The sequence below is a fragment of the Pristiophorus japonicus genome, chromosome 6, assembly GCF_044704955.1.
Source record: "Pristiophorus japonicus isolate sPriJap1 chromosome 6, sPriJap1.hap1, whole genome shotgun sequence".
In the NCBI taxonomy this organism is placed as follows: Eukaryota; Metazoa; Chordata; class Chondrichthyes; family Pristiophoridae; genus Pristiophorus; species Pristiophorus japonicus.
The window spans coordinates 225166591-225187534 of NC_091982.1; the positions used below are offsets into that span (position 1 = coordinate 225166591).

A 20944-nucleotide genomic window follows, 5' to 3' on the forward strand; every position below is an offset into this window, starting at 1 on the left:
ATTAAAGAAACAATTACAGCCTGTGTGACAAGGGATGATATGTTAGAGGGGTCATCAAGCAAGGGTTGAATTAAAGAATAAAAAAGGGGCGATCACACGACCGAGAGTGTACGATAAATTTCTAAGCAATCAGAGGGAAATAGAAGAAAAAATATGTGGGCAAATTGCTGTGAAGTGCAAAAACTATAGAGCTATAATAGTGGGGGATTTCAACTACCCTAATATTAACTGGGAAAACAGTAGTGTGAATGGTACAGAATTCCCTAAAATGCATTCGGGAGAACTTCTTTAGTCAATGTGTAACAAGCCCAACAAGGAGGGGGGGGCGGGGGGCAGTTCTGGACTTGGTTTTGGGGAATGAAGAGGGGCAGGTGGAAGGGGCATCTTGGCACTAATGATCATAATTCAGTTAGATTTAGGGTAGTTTTGGAAAAGAACAAAGAGGGACCAGGAATAAAAGTTCTCAATTGGGGTAAAGCCAATTTTGCTGAGCTGTGATGGGATTTGGCCAAAGTGGACTGGAAATGGCTATTTGATGGTAAATCAGTGTCAGAGCAGTGGGAGGCATTCAAGGAGGAGATCCTGAGAGTTCAGAGCAAGTATGTTCCCTTAAAAAATCTGCAAAGGGATATAGACAGGCTAAGTGAGTGGGCAAAAATTTGGCAGATGGAGTATAATGTGGGAAAATGTGAGGTTATCCACTTTGGCAGAAATAATAGAAAATTAAATTATAATTTAAATGGAGAAAAATTGCAAAGTGCTGCAGTACAGAGGGACCTGGGGGTCCTTGTGCATGAAACACAAAAAGTTAGTATGCAGGTACAGCAAGTAATTAGGAAGGCAAATGGAATGTTGACCTTTATTGCAAGGGGGATAGAGTATAAAAGCAGAGACGACCCGCTACAACTGTACAGGGTATTGGTGAGGCCACACCTGGAGTACTGCATACAGTTTTGGTCTCCGTATTTAAGGAATGATATATTTGCATTGGAGGCTGTTCAGAGAAGGTTCACTAGGTTGATTCCGGTTGACTTACGAAGATAGGCTGAGTAAGTTAGGCCTATACACAGTGGAGTTCAGAAGAATAAGAGGTGATCTTATTGAAACTTATAAGATAATGAGGGGGCTCAACAAGGTGGATGCAGAGAGGGTATTTCCACTCTTAGGGGAAACTAAAACTAGGGGACATAGTCTTAGAATAAGGGGCCGCCCATTTAAAACTGAGATGAGGAGAAACTTCTTCTCAGAGAGTTATAAATCTATGGAATTCTCTGCCCCAGAGAGCTGTGGAGGCTGGGTCATTGAATATATTTAAAGGTGGAGATAGACAGATTTTTGAGCGATAAGGGAGTAAGGAGTTATGAGGAGCAGGCAGGGAAGTGGAGGTGAGTCCATGATCAGATCAGCCATGCTCTTTATTGAATGGCGGAGCAAGCTCGAGGGGCCAAATGGCCTACTCCTGCTCCTATTTCTTATGTTATGTTTAAAAAAAAGTGGGGCTCACAAACCTAGAGCCCCCTGAATATCAAGGGACATATAGGGTAATATAAAAGAAAAAAAGGGAAGCTCATGACCGATACCATGAACTCAACACTGCAGAAACTCTAGAGGAGTATAAGAAGTGCAGGGGTGCAATTAAAAATATTAGGAAAGCAAAGAGAAAGCATGAAAGAATGTTGGCAAGTAAAATCAGGGAAAACCCAAAGATGTTTTATAAATACATTAAGAGCAAGAGGATAACTAGAGAAAGAGTGGGGCCTATTAGAGACCATAAAGGAAATTTGTGTGTGGAGACGGAAGACATGGGTAGGATTCTTAGTGAATACTTTGCATCCGTTTTCACAAGAGTGGGGCGATGCAGACTTTGCAAAGAGGGAAGAGGAGTGTGAAATATTAGACGAGATAAACATAGAGAGAGAGGATGTATTAAGCGGCTTAGCATCTTTGAAAGTGGATAAATCCCCAGGCCCGGATTAAATGTATCGCAGACTGTTGAGAATTAAAAGAGGAAATAGCAGCGGCTCTGACCATCATTTTCCAATCCTCTCTGGCTACAGGTGCGGTGTCAGAGAACTGGAGGACTGATAACGTTGTACCTTTGTTTAAAAAGGGAGAAAGGGATAGACCGAGTAATTACAGGTCAGTCAGCCTAACCTCAGTGGTGGGAAAACTATTGGAAAAAATCCTGAGAGACAGGATAAATCTTCATTTGGAAAGACATCAATTAATCTCAGGACAGTCAGTATGGATTTGTCAAGGGAAGATCATGTCCGACTAACTTGATTGAATTTTGCGAGGAGGTAACCAGGAGGGTCAATGAGAGCAGTGCGTATGATATAGTGTATATGGATTTTAGCAAAGCTTTTGATAAGGTCCCACATGGCAGACCGATCATAGCCCATGGGATTCAGGGCAAAGTGGCAAGTTGGATCCAAAATAGGCTTGGAGGCAGGAAGCAAAGGATAATAGTTTATGAGTGTTTTTGTGACTGGAAGGCTGTATCCAGTGGGGTTCCGCAGGGCTCAGTGCTAGGTCCCTTGCTTTTTTGTGGTATATATCAATGACTTGGACTTAAATGTTGGGGTATGATTAAGAAGTTTGTAGATGACACTAAAATAGACTGTGTGGTTGATAATGAAGAAGATAGCTGCGGACTGCAGGAAGATATCAATGTACTGGTCAGGTGGGCAGAACAGTAGCAAATGGAATTCAATCAGGATAAGTGATGTAATGCATTTTGGGAGGTCTAACAAGGCAAGGGAATACACATTAAATGGTACTGAAAAGTATAGAGGAACAAAGGGACCTTGGAGTGCAGGTCCACAGATCCCTGAAGGTAGCAGGCCAGGTAGATAAGGTGGTCAAGAAAGAATACGGAATACTTGCCTTTATTAGTCGAGGCATGGAATGCAAGAGCAAGGAGCTTGAACTGCATAAAACACTGGTTAGGCTGCAGCTGGAGTACTGTGTGCAGTTCTGGTCACCACATTACAGGGAAGATATGATTGCACTGGAAAGGGTACAGAGGAGATTTACAAGAATGTTGCCTGGACTGGAGAATTGTGGCTATGAGGAAAGATTGGAGATGCTGGGTCTGTTTTCTTTGGAACAGAGAAGGCCAAGGAGAGACCTGATTGAGGTGTATAAAATTATGAGGGAGTCTGGAACTGTCTGCCTGATAGAGGCAGAAACCTTCACCACATTTAAAAGATACTTGGATGTGCACTTAAAGTGCTGTAACCTACAGGGCTACAGACCAAGAGCTGGAAAGTGGGATTAAGCAGGATAGCACTAGGTTGGTTGGTGCGGACCATGGGCCGAAATGCTGTAAATTTCTGATTCTATGATTGCCCCAATCATCGAGCGCTGAGCCAAAGAAATGTTTGCAGGGAAACTCATTGCAGGGTATCATGCACTAGAGCCATGATCTAAGAAGCTTGGAAGCGTGGTGAATGCTCAGAAGTGGGCCTGCTGTATATGCAGGTCAGTTTCATTCGGTCAATATTCGAAGGCGGAAAGGATAAATAAATGAACCACAGCACGAGGGAAGCAAATCTGCCAGAGAATTTCAATCACAAACCAACTTTGCTCTCATCAATAAACTACAAAATGGAGATCCTATTCAGTTTGAAATGCCACACAGCCCAATGGGTGGCATATTGGAAGTGCTGTTGGCAGCTGTGGAAAGAGAACTGGCTCCCTTATCCTGGTGGCATAAATTTACAAAAAAAGGGAGATCTACCATTCTTTAGTCAAGATAAGGAAGTTGGTTTTAACAAAGTACAATTGGGAAGCCAGCATATCCAGCTCTCCAATAAAGCACCTTTGAAAGTTTAGAGAATAGGACCAAACTAGGAAATGGTTTGCTTCCTCTCCCACTGCCTGGTTACAGAATGGGCAAATGTTCTACTCACAAGCAACAGTCAGTGTCACTCAAGGCAGTGATATTAGTATCAAGCAGATGCACAAGACTATGATCAATGACTGACTTTACTTTGAAAACTACATTCAGCTTGACTTTGGTACCAAATGACATGACTAAGAAACCGTAGAGAGAATCGTGACCAAGAACTTGCCTATCATACTAACAAAACACAACCAATTCACTCAGCAACTGAAAGACTTTAGGGAGTGGGGGGGAAAGGAAAAGAACACATATTGGGGGACTTTATGGTGCAAGATTCAAAGTGCAAACACAAACAGAAACCAACCCACAATATTAAATGCACTCCCCTGTGCTATTGTGCAAACTGCAGCTCAAATTATTTTATTCAGCACTTACTTTGTTTCTCGATCTGACACTGCAACAACGCGAGCTTCCTCAAGATGAGGCCAATTCAAAAATATAGGCCTTCCCAGCACCTGATTAGCAACATCATCCACATTCTGAAAGGGAAACAGATCATTTATAAATTAGTCTTAAATACATGTCTGTTTGATTACCTCCTTTCAATTACTTCACAAATGCAACATTTCAGCAATGATAGGAAGAGGAAATCTTATTCCTAGCATGATGCAATAATTCAAAAAGATTTTACTGAAATTTGACACTAAAAACATTAAAAAATGTACACACATTTGATATCTAATGTTGCAAAAGTTAACTTTGGAGTAAAGCAGATGAATGAATTGGCATTTAATTTTTAATCATGACCAATATCGTTTAAGTTATCTGTGAAAATTATCTGTTTCAAACATTTTGCAAGTCAAACAAAATGTTTTCAAAAAGGACATTTGAGTTTTAATGTTTCTTTGGATCTGATTTTAAAAAGGAAAAATAAACCATATACTGTACAAATTATATTCCAGTTTTGCTACACTCCATATGACCCAGTACATACTTCCTCCTCCTCTTCTTTGGACAATAGTTCCAAAAGCATATTCTCTCCACGGCTTGGCTGTTGAAAGACTTGAACCCCACTCTTCCTTAAGTAGAACTGCAAGAACAAAAATAAAAAAATGCATCTTTCATTTGTACAGGTTTCTGTTAAAGGAAATATAAAGGTGTAAAAGAAAAGCTCACTTCCATTTACTCCAGCTTTTTCTTCATATCAGTACCACTTGGTAGCACACAGCTTCTTGCAATCAGGTAACTATAGCCTTGTCCATGTCCATAACTACACTCTCGAATGGCCCCAATCCCATCACCCATTCTCCTATACATCTATGTACTGTAACAATAAACCATTAAGTAACTAGTGACTATCCTGTTGAGAGGTAAGCGGGATTGAAGTGGCTCCAAGAGGAAGATTCAGAAAGGTCAGCTAAGAGAAATATTAAAAGGTATGGGGAACAATCAGGAGATAAACTAGCTGGCTCATGTTGAGCAAAACATGAACACAGACTTGATGTTCCAAATGGCCGGTTTCTGTGCAGCAACATTCCATGATTCTAATCCTCTGTGGTAGACTTTACAATCAGATATCCAAGACAAGCAGATCCACAATACTCCAGGTTATTGTTGGAGTGCCTTGCTACCCTGTTTCACCAATGGAACCAAGAGTACACCTATCACGAAGTAGGATTTTCATTCAGCTCCATATAACCCTCTAAAGTCAATGAATAATGAACACGATGGGCCTGGCTTGACAAGCAGCAAGAAAGCAGTGCTAGTAGGTGGTGCAGTTTTAGCTAGTTAAACTTCATTAGTACCCTTGTACACACTTGTCCTGCATCTATGCTCACTGGACTTGGGTGAGTGGAGTGAGATACACCCCATATCAGGCAAACAAAAAATCTACCGGGGTTGATTTCTTTTGGTCTGAAGACTATAAACCGTAATGTTGGGTTTCCATCAATGTCAGTCATCAAGTTCACTCCCCCACCCCCAACAAAACATCTGGCCATCTCATTAATATCAGTAATGCACTCTAACTTCACTGCAGTCCAGATCAGGCCAGTGTGATTGATTGACATTACATAAATCAGAAACTGTCTTTGAATTAATACAAGAATTTTTCATGTTAAAAAGAATTTTGCTGTGGTAAGATTCCATGGGTGACCTCTAGTACCTCATCCAAATGGCCATTGTTCATGTGTAATCCTCGACAGCGGGTGTCAGCAGACCATTTGACTGCAGAGATTATTCATCAGTGCTGACTGGATACTGATCAGAAGCAGGGATTTGTGGCCAAATTTCTCTTGCTACCCAGGGACATAAGAGACAAACTGCAGCACCTTTACAGCCACTCTGGCTAAGTGCAGCTATCTCAGCACAGACCAGACATCAAACCTAGAATCGGCCTGGTCTGTACGGCTGTTACTGACTAGATAAACTAGCTAAGCCATCAGGAGAGTAATTAAGTGTTTTAAAAAATTATTTGTCTGCCCTTCTTTCAGGTTCTTCCAATGCAATTCTCAGTTCCTAACAGAAAGAACAGGTAGTAACTTCCTCCTTGGCTACACTTGCCAGTTGCTGCACAAAACCAAGATGACTGCTCTACCAATTTTCTGTCTAGGACCAAGATTTTTCTTAGGTCTTGCAAATGGCACAACCAAGATCTGGAAAGAGTCAATGAGAGTATTAACAACAAGTGTAACAGCTATGCACCCTTAATTCTTACTCTTGCAAGATCTAGTGAGTAAACAATATTCTTATCACAGCTATCAATTGCAGCAAACAGCCATGGAAACAAGACCCACAGAACTGTTTAGGAGAAAAGGTCATGTCTTTCCCTTTGACCATCTGCCCCCGTAGCAAAAAGCCCAAGAGCCCACTCAGTCTCAAAGCATAGTGGTTATGATTCGATGAAGTGGATAGGGTGCAGGGGAGCAAATCTACAATCATCCACAGGATGGTGATCCAATAACTTGGCTTTAAATTATGAATTTCTGTTGCAATGTCTCCATGCCAACAAGCTGTTTCATGCATACAACAATGCTGATGCATCAATTACTGCTCCTGATTCACAAATACATTTGCAGCAAGCAAGTTGTGCAATTAACAGAAATTCATCACAGGGGAAACTTACCTTATGCTTAATATGCTTCAGAGTTGGAAACCCACAGAAGTACAGAGAACCTTTATCAACGACAGGCCTTACTGTGTAACTGAGATCTACTCTCCATGCCTCCATGGGAATCTCTTCATGCCTGAAAGAAAATACCAAAAGTAGTAAATTAAAATGTAATATTAGTTTAATAGAACAATTTAAAACTTGGTATTGTGCAGTCTCATTACCTTGCATGACATTGCTCCAAATCTGGCAATTTTTCTGGCCACGGTGATGGATATTTAAATTCAATTTCTTTATCACACCAAAACATGCCACATCCACTATGCCTATTGCGCTTTCTCTCCTCTTCTGTGAGACACCTATTACATGGTTCCATAGCTGCCAGTAACAGTTTCTGAAAAGGTTGGAAAATATTTAGTTTCGTTACATATTCACAAATGGATAAAGTACTATAGGAAGTGGTAAAATGATGATATTACACAGAGATGTCCATTATAAACCTTGAAGGGAGGGGGTGATTTCCCACACATGCTCTTAATAGCACGTGAGCGGCCTCCTTAAACACTCTTGTGATTCAGCTTCAAAACGGTTTCTAAATAAGGGAATTAAGGGTATTAAGGGTTACGGGGAGCGGGCGGGTAAGTGGAGCTGAGTCCACGGCCAGATCAGCCATGATCTTGTTGAATGGCGGAGCAGGCTCGAGGGGCTAGATGGCCTACTCCTGTTCCTAATTCTTATGTTCTTATGTTAAATACACTTACTTATTCTATATTCACTATGCTTGGACATTCATGGGAGCAGTTATACTGCATATTGTGATGGAAGATCTTCTTTTGAGTATGCAACAAGACGCCTGCCTTGATTTTGTTTTTTTGAGATTTTGAAGCCAGTTCTTCTCCCTGGATTGTGTGTTTACATTTGACGTGAGGGGAAACATCCAATGTACCTTGCTGGGTGGTGCTTCTCGTAATCCTGGCATCGTTCAACAGACATCCCTCCATGCAAGTGACCTCCAAAGAGCCAGAGTTGTAAGCAGCCTCTGATCTGGTATCTCCTACTTAAATGTATTCTAGATCCAATCATTGATTGGACTCAGGAGATGTACTGCTACTGTTGCATCACTATGAAACCTTTAATTAATCTATCAATATCCTTGTGCAGACAGAAACCTGGCTGCACATTTCACTGCTTCCCTTATCATCTCCAAGGGCCACCTTGGCCTCTCCCTTTGCTTCTCCTTCAAGCACCTCATCATCTTCAACTCCTCCCACCTCTCAATTAAAGTAGTCTTCCCAAACCCCACACTGACATTCTAACCAAAGTCTCCTTCTTTGGCAACTCTGCATTTTCAGAAGTTTCAGCCAACTCTTAAATTCCTCTAGCTCCCTCTCCTCTGTCCTTCTAGCCTCCCATAATCTCACTTCACATAAATTCTCCCATTCAAACCACTTCCACTACTCAACATAACCACCACTCCGAAAGACATTAACAAGGCATCCACGCAGCATCTGGCCAACAATACCATTCTCCTCCGTCACCTCTCTTCCATTGATGGGGTTTACTCCTACCTGTCGGAACACAACCAATGCATCTCCACCAACAGCTTCTCACTTCAACTGAGTCACCTCCAAAGTTTCATAAGGATCGATCCTTGGTCCCATTCTTCTACACATCTACAAATCTACATGTTGCTACTCAATTACATCATCCAGAGGCATATGGTAAACTTCCAGATTTATGCTGATGACATATTTAGGGATTAAATCAAGTTATAATTGATTCTCTTTTACAAATACAAACACGTTACAAAACACTTAAATAACACAGTGGTAACACTGAAAAGTACTCACCTCATCGATAAATGGAATCAGAACAACAGCTTCCCACTCCTGCTGCTTGCCATTAAGGTCAGTTTTGAAATCTGGAGGATAGTACTCAATGATTGGAGATTCTTCATCAGTCATTAAAAACTGAGAATGTAAAAATAAACATCAAGTAGCTATTTCATACATCTCAAACTTAATGAAAGATTTGGTTTCTACCATTATATATTAATTTTTCCTTATATCAGTATTCTTTTACTGCAATCCCTGGCAAGCCAGGCAGGCTAGCTTTTCACAGATCTGTGACTATGTAACGGCTAGAAGTCATACATGAGCGCAAGAGGGGAGAGAGAGAGAGAGAGAGAGAGAGAGAGAGAGAGAGAGAGAGAGAGAGAGAGAGAAAGAAAAAGAAGAACAGAGAGAGAAGGAGAGAAAAGGGAGAAAGAGATGGAGACATGCACACAGTAAGATCAAGGAACTAAGTGATGAATAAAATGTCTGAGCTCTGCCAGCATTCAATGGCATATGATGCAAAATATTAAAAGGTAGTTGTAATCAAAATGCAAATCTTCAACCTTATTCTTCCAGAGGGCTGTTTTTTCCTTGATCCCAGTGCGGGTGAAACGGGAGATGGCAGGAAATCCGGAAGATCGGGTTTCCTGGCATGCTGCAGAGTTTTAACTCCACTGGGCGCATGCAACATCTGGGGAGGGTTTCCTGCCTGGAAGACAGCCTGATTGACAAGCTGGCTTCCATTCGTGCCGGGAACTCGGAGAAGCAGCAACAGGCAATGGTGGGCCCTGGATGGTTGTGTGGGGGGGGGGGGGGGGCACGCCAGGTGGGTCCGATCCTTGTCCCTGGGGCGGGGAAAAGAGTTGCGATCCCGCGGGATAATGGAGAAGCTTAGGAGGCCGGGAGGAAGCATTCCTGCTCCTCCCTGCTCACAACCATTGTTCCCCGAGGCTGAAGCCACCTTGTTGCAGCTGCCGGGAATCCCGATCCCTGGCTGCTTGCCTGCAGTAAAACCTGCAAAGCAGGTCTCATTATATTTAAATTGACAACCTGCCTCTTGGTAGCAGATTGGCAGCCCGCAGCTGCCCCCTCACTACCCTCGCCCGAGTTAAACGGTGAAAGTGGGCAAGCTGGAGTCGGGGTTCACATTTTTTTCCAACTTTCACTTGCCCCCCACGCCGCCAACCCATCCGCTCTTACCTCAGAAAATTCCGGCCTAAGAGTATACTCAACTTACCTGGTAGCAGTTGGGCAGAAGCTCTTTGCTAGCTGCTGGCAGAACAGCCAGAAGCTGCTCGAATGGCTTGAATGGTCTTCCCATATCCAATGTTATCTTCAACTTACTGATATTACGAATGTCTGATAGATAAGGTGCATAATGAAAAGGATAGTACCTAAACAGTGAAACAGAACATTAGGTTAGGTATATTGCACTTTGAACTTTTTTGTAAATAAACTCACAAACCCATTATCTTTATGGTTTCACTTGAAATTATATTTTAATTCATCATTTAAAGGGCGACTCAAAATAAGTTGGTACATTTGAAAAGGTACACTTCTACATTGGAACAAATTATTTCAAATAAAGCTGTCCAATGACTTTAAATGAAAAGTGGTGTGAAAATGACACCCATGCATTCTTTTTAAAGTCACATGGAATGGTTAGTCCCAACAGCCATTTTCTCTGCACTTGCAGAGTTAGGTGGTGAAACATAACAACAATTCACAATCTGGCACCAGCTACACAAAAGAACCCTGCTGCCCACCAAGCTGGGAGCAGAAGCAAGGCCACGAACATCCCAGTTCAATATCTAACCGTACAAATGAAAAGAAGATTTCACATCATGCAACATCATGGAGAGGTTTGGAAAAAATCTAAAAGGCTATTATGTAATCTAAATATGGTGTGTATTATTTATTTAAAAGATTAGCATGTTATGTGATGCATAAAGAATTTGTATCTCTCATTTACAGTGAAGTGCCCGAAAACAGACAGAGCACCTCACGACGATCAGGTAAAACCAAAATTAAACTGAAATACATCCATGTCATCCGGTATTGCTTAAAATATTTTTTTATCAGAGCATGCAGTTATCACACTTTAATATAACATTAAAATACTGTGTGCTTTGGAGCTGGAGCCTAAAACTGATTTACACATTCCAATTTACCCAATTGAACAAATGGCAATTTATCGCAGTTGGTAGCATTCTCGTATCTAAGTCAGAAGGTTGAGAATTCAAGCCTCACTACTGACTTTTATGACAAATCAGTTGCAACAGACCTATTTATTTCACAAAGGGATAAGAGAATAAAGAGATCTTGGGGCGATGAGGATATGGAATCCATAATTGAGGTGGTTAATCATGAACTGTGAAAGCAGTGAGCTTAAATGTGCCAAATGACCTTTTCTCATTCCAAGCTGCATCACACTTGGGAGCAATTATAAGGTAGTGAGCAAATTTTCATTAAGAGTTCAGATGAAAAGATCGGTAAAGCAAATTTCAGTTCATTACATTCATTGGAAACTCTACTCTTTGCAATCTCGAAGGTTTCTCTTCCAAACATCTAGTCTTCATTTAATATTTGGGTACAAATAGACAGCACAGTAAGCGGTTTATCCCATATCCAAGACCAAATCTCTACAGTCTATAAAATATTTAACAGAAATTACATAACCATGTTTAAATAAAAACAGGCAGGAAAGAGATGCCGCAATGGTGCCAGTCGCAAAACTTGTATTCAAATGTCTCCATGCAGAAACCTACCAGCTCCAGGACTGTACACCGTGATAATAATAGTGCAAAATCCATTGTATTGCTTGAACATAACATTCTGCCTGTTGAACAAGAAATTCACTATTGGAAGAAGAAAAAAAAATTAAATTTTGCCGAACAAAAGAAACATTAAAAACTTCTAACTGCTACTATCCAACCTATTAAGAATGGGGGGTTACACTCATTTCTCCATATTCAGAATCAGATTTTTCATATTTGATGAAAATAGCGGCTTTGAGTGAAAGTGGTATTTCGGTGGTAAAAAAAAACGCAATTTTTAAATAGCACTGAAATACCACCAATAAACCAGTGGTGGGGCTAAATGATGAAAGTCCAGCCCAGGCCTAGCTTTGAAATTGTGAAATTCTGCTTCCAGTGTGGACAACTGAGTCAGAGATCAGTGTGCCTGATTCTCCGTATTGCATTTCTGTAGCCAGAGCAAGGCACAATGCAGAGAGCAGTGTCTCGTAATTTCGGGGCTTGTCCCTCAAAGCTAAATTCAAATATTTCGAATCAAGTTTCTCCTAGAATTCTGGGGGTAAGGGTCAGCTGTCGGCCCTTCATCTTCTCCAATAACACTTAAATCCACTCCTTGGCAGAGTCAATAATCCCATGTACTCGTTTCCAAAACTCTATTGCCTCCCAAGTGGAAAGCTCCTGCTATCGCAAGTCAACTCAGTGCTCCAACAAATGGTCTGCCTTTCAATTTAAAACCTGCATCATCTATTTGGGAAACCATTTTCATTCTTAATAGAATATAAGCACATGATTAATCGCTAGTTCAATTTAAGAGTAGAAAACAAAATGTACTTACTCAGAGACAACTTCTACGCCCATTTTAGTCATGTAATAGACCCTCTTGTATTGCCTGAATTCTGTCTCAAACAAATCATCCTCGTCCTCATTGTCATCGTCATCATCCCACAGATCTGAAATAGTTGAAATATATTATGTTTGTTACTGATAAAAGTGCAGAAATGCAGTGAAATGTGGTCATGTGACAAGAGTTGTCATGGTTAAAATATTTAAGAAAATTAGAGGATATTTAGAGGACATCAGCAGCTCATAAATCAACGCTTTGCTTGAACAGTGAGAGTTACGTTTCACATTTACCTCCCACTCAATCGTTTTACCCTTCATTTTCAAAAAGTTAGACACAGTACAAGAATGGTTAGGTTTAACAAAATTTTATAAAATGTTGTAAAATTTGAAAATGTATGTCAATAAATAATTTTTTAACTTCCAACAATTGAAATTTTTTTGCAACAACATAACACAAGAACAAAAACAGCAATAAAACATCAGCCCCCACCCTGCACTTCTTTTACCTGCGGCCAAGGCTCGAACACCAAAATACCACCGAAAATTACCACCAGAAGTAAATTCATCAATACCACCATGTTTACCACCTGCAAAAATACCACCCATTGGGCCCAAATTTCCCCAGGAGTTGCTCAGTTTTTTTTTGGAGCAACTTGATTTTTCTTGAGTACCTTAAAAATCCCCATTCTGCACATTTAATTTGCGCCAGCGTAAGTGAGTTAGTTAGGATTTTTTTTATTTCGTTTTTTTTCCCCAAAAGGGGACGTTACCAGCCACCTATGCCTGTTTTGGCCATTTAAGCCAGTTTGGACAGCTAATAGCTGCTCCTAACTAACTTAGGGCAGCGTATGTGGCCAACGGTGGCCGCACAGAAAGCCCTTGGAGAGTTAAGAAATCAGCGCAGGTAGCCAGAGATAGTGGGGGGGAAAGGGAAGCACAGAGGATCTTGCAAAGCACTAAACACCTTCACAACAACATTAAAGAAGCATAAAAACCATCAATAAAAAATAATAAAAAAATAAAACTTAAGTCACCTCATGTATGCAACTGTGCACACTCTGCTAAGCGATTCACTATGGCTGCTGGCGCTTCTAAACAACATGAACTCTGTGGGAACCTGTCTGACAGACACACCACTCCTGCTATTGTCTCTGGAGGCTTTTAGAAACATAGAAACATATAAACATAGAAAATAGGTGCAGGAGTAGGCCATTCGGCCCTTCTAGCCTGCACCGCCATTCAATGAGTTCATGGCTGAACATGCAACTTCAGTACCCCATTCCTGCTTTCTCACCATACCCCTTGATTCCCCTAGTAGTAAGGACTTCATCTAACTCCTTTTTGAATATATTTAGTGAATTGGCCTCAACAACTTTCTGTGGTAGAGAATTCCACAGGTTCACCACTCTCTGGGTGAAGAAATTCCTCCTCATCTCAGTCCTAAATGGCTTCCCCCTTATCCTTAGACTGTGTCCCCTGGTTCTGGACTTCCCCAACATTGGGAACATTCTTCCTGCATCTAACCTGTCTAACCCAGTCAGAATTTTAAACGTTTCTATGAGGTCCCCTCTCATTCTTCTGAACTCCAGTGAATACAAGCCCAGTTGATCCAGTCTTTCTTGATAGGTCAGTCCCGCCATCCCGGGAATCAGTCTGGTGAACCTTCGCTGCACTCCCTCAATAGCAAGAATGTCCTTCCTCAGGTTAGGAGACCAAAACTGTACACAATACTCCAGGTGTGGCCTCACCAAGGCCCTGTACAATTGTAGCAACACCTCCCTGCCCTTGTACTCAAATCCCCTCGCTATGAAGGCCAACATGCCATTTGCTTTCTTAACCGCCTGCTGTACCTGCATGCCAACCTTCAATGACTGATGTACCATGACACCCAGGTCTCGTTGCACCTCTCCTTTTCCTAATCTGTCACCATTCAGATAATAGTCTGTCTCTCTGTTTTTACCACCAAAGTGGATAACCTCACATTTATCCACATTATACTTCATCTGCCATGCATTTGCCCACTCACCTAACCTATCCAAGTCGCTCTGCAGCCTCATAGAATCCTCCTTGCAGCTCAGACTGCCACCCAACTTAGTGTCATCCGCAAATTTGGAGATACTACATTTAATCCCCTCGTCTAAATCATTAATGTACAGTGTAAACAGCTGGGGCCCCAGCACAAAACCTTGCGGTACCCCACTAGTCACTGCCTGCCATTCTGAAAAGTCCCCATTTACTCCTACTCTTTGCTTCCTGTCTGACAACCAGTTCTCAATCCATGTCAGCACACTACCCCCAATCCCATGTGCTTTAACTTTGCACATTAATCTCTTGTGTGGGACCTTGTCGAAAGCCTTCTGAAAGTCCAAATATACCACATCGACTGGTTCTCCCTTGTCCACTCTACTGGAAACATCCTCAAAAAATTCCAGAAGATTTGTCAAGCATGATTTCCCTTTCACAAATCCATGCTGACTTGGACCTATCATATTACCTCTTTCCAAATGCACTGCGATGACATCCTTAATAATTGATTCCATCATTTTACCCACTACCGATGTCAGGCTGACCGGTCTGTAATTCCCTGTTTTCTCTCTCCCTCCTTTTTTAAAAAGTGGGGTTACATTGGCTACCCTCCACTCCATAGGAACTGATCCAGAGTCAATGGAATGTTGGAAAATGACTGTCAATGCATCCACTATTTCCAAGGCCACCTCCTTAAGTACTCTGGGATGCAGTCCATCAGGCCCTGGGGATTTATCGGCCTTCAATCCCATCAATTTCCCCAACACAATTTCCCGACTAATAAGGATTTCCCTCAGTTCCTCCTCCTTACTAGACCCTCCGACCCCTTTTATATCCGGAAGGTTGTTTGTGTCCTCCTCAGTGAATACCGAACCAAAGTACTTGTTCAATTGGTCCGCCATTTCTTTGTTCCCCGTTATGACTTCCCCTGATTCTGACTGCAGGGGACCTACGTTTGTCTTTACTAACCTTTTTCTCTTTACATATCTATAGAAACTTTTGCAATCCGTCTTAATGTTCCCTGCAAGCTTCTTCTCGTACTCCATTTTCCCTGCCCTAATCAAACCTTTTGTCCTCCTCTGCTGAGTTCTAAATTTCTCCCAGTCCCCGGGTTCTCTGCTATTTCTGGCCAATTTGTATGCCACTTCCTTGGCTTTAATGCTATCCCTGATTTCCCTTGATAGCCACCGTTGAGCCACCTTCCCTTTTTTAGTTTTACGACAGACAGGAATGTACAATTGTTGTAGTTCATCCATGCGGTCTCTAAATGTCTGCCATTGCCCATCCACAGTCAACCCCTTCAGTATCATTCGCCAATCTATCCTAGCCAATTCACGCCTCATACCTTCAAAGTTACCCTTCTTTAAGTTCTGGACCATGGTCTCTGAATTAACTGTTTCATTCTCCATCCTAATGCAGAATTCCACCATATTATGGTCACTCTTCCCCAAGGGGCCTCGCACAACGAGATTGCTAATTAATCCTCTCTCATTACACAACACCCAGTCTAAGATGGCCTCCCCCCTAGTTGGTTCCTCGACATATTGGTCTAAAAAACCATCCCTTATGCACTCCAGGAAATCCTCCTCTACCGTATTGCTTCCAGTTTGGTTAACCCAATCTATGTGCATATTAAAGTCACCCATTATAACTGCTGCACCTTTATTGCACACACCCCTAATTTCATGTTTGATGCCCTCCCCAACATCACTACTACTGTTTGGAGGTCTGTACACAACTCCCACTAACGTTTTTTGTCCTTTGGTATTCTGCAGCTCTACCCATATAGATTCCACATCATCCAAGCTAATGTCCTTCCGAACTATTGCCTTAATTTGCTCCTTAACCAGCAATGCTACCCCACCTCCTTTTCCTTTTATTCTATCTTTCCTGAATGTTGAATACCCCTGGATGTTGAGTTCCCAGCCCTGATCATCCTGGAGCCACGTCTCCGTAATCCCAATCACATCATATTTGTTAACATCTATTTGCACAGTTAATTCATCCACTTTATTGCGGATACTCCTTGCATTAAGACACAAAGCCTTCAGGCTTGTTCTTTTAACACCCTTTGTCCTTTTAGAATTTTGCTGTACAGTGGCCCTTTTTGTTCTTTGCCTTGGGTTTCTCTGCCCTCCACTTTTCCTCATCTCCTTTCTGTCTTTTGCTTGTGCCTCCTTTTTGTTTCCCTCTGTCTCCCTGCATTGGTTCCCATCCCCCTGCCATATCAGTTTAAATCCTCCCCAACAGCACTAGCAAACACTCCCCCTAGGACATTGGTTCCGGTCCTGCCCAGGTGCAGACCGTCCGGTTTGTACTGGTCCCACCTCCCCCAGAACCGGTTCCAATGCCCCAGGAATTTGAATCCCTCCCTGTTGCACCACTGCTCAAGCCACGTATTCATCTGCGCTATCCTGCGATTCCTACTCTGATTATCACGTGGCACTGGTAGCAATCCCGAGATTACTACTTTTGAGGTCCTACTTTTTAAATTTAGCTCCTAGCTCCTTAAATTCGTTTCGTAGGACCTCATCCCTCTTTTTACCTATGTCGTTGGTACCAATGTGCACCACGACAACTGGCTGTTCTCCCTCCCTTTTTAGAATGTCCTGCACCCGCTCCGAGACATCCTTGACCCTTGCACCAGGGAGGCAACATACCATCCTGGAGTCTCGGTTGCGGCCGCAGAAACGCCTATCTATTCCCCTCACCATTGAATCCCCAATCACTATTGCTCTCCCACTCTTTTTCCTGCCCTCCTGTGCAGCATAGCCAGCCACGGTGCCATGAACTTGGCTGCTGCTGCCCTCCCCTGATGAGTCATCCCCCTCAACACTACCCAAAGCAGTGTATCTGTTTTGCAGGGGGATGACCACAGGGGACTCCTGCACTACCTTCCTTGCACTGCTCTTCCTGTTGGTCTTCCATTCCCTATCTGGCTGTGGACCCTTTCCCTGTGGTACGACCAACTCGCTACATGTGATACTCACGTCATTCTCAGCATCGTGGATGCTCCAGAGTGAATCCACCCTCAGCTCCAACTCCGCAACGCGGTCTGTCAGGAGCTGGAGGCGGATACACTTCCCGCACACGTAATCGTCAGGGACACCGGAAGTGTCCCTGAGTTCCCACATGGTACAGGAGGAGCATAACACCCGACCGAGCTCTCCTGCCATGACTTAACCCTTATATACACTTAAATTGGCAACAACAATGTTAAAAGTTACTCACTGATATAGAAGAGAAAAAAGAAAAACTACTCACCAATCACCAGCCAATCACTTACCCTCTTGGCTGTGACGTCACCTTTTGATTTCTTTCTACTTCTTTTTTGCCTTCTCCCTATAGCTGCACAAGTAACGCCTTTTATAGGCCGCTCCACGCACCTCCTCGACGCTGCTCCCGACTGCCGCCGACGCTGGGCCCCGGACTCACTGCTGTGCCTTTTATAGGCCTCTCCACGCACCTCCTCGACGCTGCTCCCGACTGCCGCCGACTCTGGGCCCCGGACTCCCTGCTGTGCCTTTTATAGGCCTCTCCACGCACCTCCTCGACGCTGCTCCCGACTGCCGCCGACGCTAGCCCCGGACTCCCTGCTGTGCCTTTTATAGGCCTCTCCACGCACCTCCGACGCTGCTCCCGACTGCCGCCGAATTGCTTTGCACAGGCACCCCCTGCCCAATCGCCAATTATTCCTGTGTGAGTATCAGCAAGCTGTTCATCCATGGTGAGGCATCACAGCTGTGCCTGATCCCATCCTTGCTCGACGTTCACATGTATGGGATTCCCAACAGATGTCACTGGATTGTGATCGGGAGCTGGAACACAGTGAATCTGAGGCCACATCTACACACCCTTACCGCAGCCGTGCTGAGATCCCTTCAGCCAGGGATAGGGGCGGCGACACGCTGGGAGGGTGAGGAGCTATTGCGCATGCGCGCAGACTCTACTGCACATGCGCGCAGCTGCCGGCACTGTTTTCGGCGCAAGGCTGTAGCTCCACCACCCCCCCCTCCCCACTCAACAAGAAACGCCACGTCAGGACCCGGGACACAGAGCAGAGCAGCCAGAATTCTTGGTAAGTTTTTTGGCACCGTTTTGAGCGCACAAAGTCGGCGCAATTCGGGAAAAAGGGGTTTGGGAATTTTGGGCCCATTGAGTGTTGCACGATTAAAAATAAGAATGAAATACAGTTAGTCCTAGCACCGGTCATATTTGATGAAAATAGCGGCTTTGAGTGAAAGTGGTATTTCGGTGGTTAAAAAAAAAACTATTTTTAAATACCACTGGAAAACCAGTGGTAGGGCTAAATGGTGAAAATCCAGTCCAAGGCATTTTAAACTTTACTTCAATTAGTTGTGACTTAATAAATGCAAGCAAATTCAAAAATAACACTGAAATGTAATATTTTACTGATATCCAAAGAATGAACTGTTAGAAGAATAAGTGGCAATGGTTTCAGGTTGTTAAAATGTTTATGCATGGCTTATGTCTACCTTTGTGATTGAATTCAGCACTGCAATTTGAACAGGCTCCTGCCTCATTTCCACCTTCATCCAATACAGCTAAACACAAATCATCTCGAACCTGTGTATAAAAAATAGCATAAACTGTTTTGCTCTCCCAATTAAGGACCCTTAAAAAGACAGCACACTTACAAATGTCTCCTTTAATAGAGAGACCCCCACGATCAGTCAATTGGACTGAACTGATGCCACTAATTCCATTCCCCCTCCTTCCCCAGAAATTAACTCCCCTATCATACGGCATTACATAGCAACTGACATCAATCAGATCTAACTAAAATCACACCCAAAACACTTTCTAAAAAATATTTACATGAGATATCTACATTATAACCATTGTTTTGCTTAAACATTGAGTTGGTAGATAATTTTAAACCTCAATAAGCTGCCTTGCAAATAAGAACCACTGTAACAATGTTTGAACTTATTGGGCTAGACTTTCCCCGAGAGACCCTCAATGCCCGATTACTCGCTCAGAAAAACTGCTAACGTTTTGGAAGTAACACTGGCAAAAATTTCCATTATTAAGTTAAAAATAATCGCCCGGCGAGAAAATGGATCTTGCACCATTATTCTCGGCGATTAAAAGGGGTAAAACGGACGGTTCTTAAATTTTTTTTAAAATTTAGTCCGAGACAGTGGTTAGGCCTAGGGCGGGGGAATTTTTTTTTTTTTTTTTTTAATTTTCACGCAAAAAAATAAGTTAAAAAACATTCCCAAGACACTTTTAAAACTAATCACCCTTTTACCATTAAAAATAAATAAATAAAGAACCTTTAACATACCTTTCTTTGCAGAGTACTCACCTACCGCCCTGTTTAAGCAGCTTTCACCGGGCGGTTCCCTCGGCGATCTGCTCGGGCTCCTGTTGAGGCCAAAATTACACCCTGCCGATTTTCTCGGTGGTGCACGTCGGCAGTTTGGTCCTGGTGGGCGTTTTGAGATTTGGGCGGTACCATTAAAAAACTAAGGGGGACACTTTCGCTGGGCGGTTTCTCTAGCAACAACAGCTGTATTGCCGAAAAAAATAGCCGAAAACCCGCCAAAAATGGTGAAAGTTTAGCCCATTATTGGTAAAAATGGACAGATTGTTAAGAAATTCAGATGAAAACATTGTGCATTTTCCTGCTGGATCATTTAAACCACAGTCATCATACTGCAGGAAGGATGGGGAGAAACACTTGATCATTAATACTCATCGACACCTGCCCTCCTGCAGTATTTATCTTGTGTTTACTCAATTACTTGAAGTAAGTTTCAACCACATGCTGACCATGAACTTAAATCAGGTTATTCTATGACTCAGTGCATCAATACAATTAGTAATCCCCCCTCATGCTGGGCCAACTGACTGAGACAATTAAACAAACAAACAGTCAATGGAACACAGATTTCCATGCTGTGAGTCGGAAGAGGGCGAGGAGAAGACAGTAGAATGTATCATGCCAAGCTTGAATAGCAGCAATGTGAGAATGGACAGATCTTCTGGAGTTTTGCTTCATAATTTCTGGGGATCGGGAAGTTTTTCTCAGGAGATGAAATGGACGTGGTTGGATAAATTGTACGTAGGGAGAAAGGGAAAGACCGAGTAATTACAGGCCAGTCAGACTAACCTCGGTGATTGGAAAATTACTGGAAAAAATCCTGAGGGACAGGATAAATCAAGAACAATCAGTATAGATTTGTTAAGGGAAGGTCGTGTCTGACTAACTTGATTGAACTTTGAGGAGGTAACCAGGAGGGTCGATGAGGGCAGTGCATATGATGTAGTGTATATGGATTTTAGCAAAGCTTTTGATAAGTTCCCACATGGCAGACTGGTCACAAAAGTAAAAGCCCATGGGATCCAGGGCAAAGTGGCAAGTTGGAACCAAAATTGGCTCAGAGGCAGGAAGCAAAGGGTAATGGTTGATGGCTGTTTTTGTGACTGGAAGGCTGTACCCAGTGGGGTTCTGCAGAGCTCAGTACTGGGTCCTTTGCTTTTCGTGGTATATATCAATGAC

The 20944-nt window shown here is 42.7% G+C and overlaps 1 protein-coding gene across 5 annotated transcripts in view; it reads right to left on the bottom strand.

Annotated features, from left to right (window-relative positions):
• Nucleotides 1-20944, bottom strand: part of xrn1 (5'-3' exoribonuclease 1) — a 130481-nt gene that overhangs the window by 65821 nt on the left and 43716 nt on the right. For all 5 annotated transcript variants that reach the window (XM_070883655.1, XM_070883649.1, XM_070883654.1 and 2 more), the window contains exons 11-19: nucleotides 18912-19002; nucleotides 12383-12497; nucleotides 11560-11649; nucleotides 10029-10185; nucleotides 8807-8926; nucleotides 7181-7350; nucleotides 6972-7092; nucleotides 4842-4937; nucleotides 4283-4386 (exon numbers count right to left, since the gene is read on the bottom strand). In XM_070883655.1, coding sequence (XP_070739756.1) covers nucleotides 4283-4386; nucleotides 4842-4937; nucleotides 6972-7092; nucleotides 7181-7350; nucleotides 8807-8926; nucleotides 10029-10185; nucleotides 11560-11649; nucleotides 12383-12497; nucleotides 18912-19002 — 1064 coding nt within the window. The remainder of the gene's footprint in view (nucleotides 1-4282; nucleotides 4387-4841; nucleotides 4938-6971; nucleotides 7093-7180; nucleotides 7351-8806; nucleotides 8927-10028; nucleotides 10186-11559; nucleotides 11650-12382; nucleotides 12498-18911; nucleotides 19003-20944) is intronic.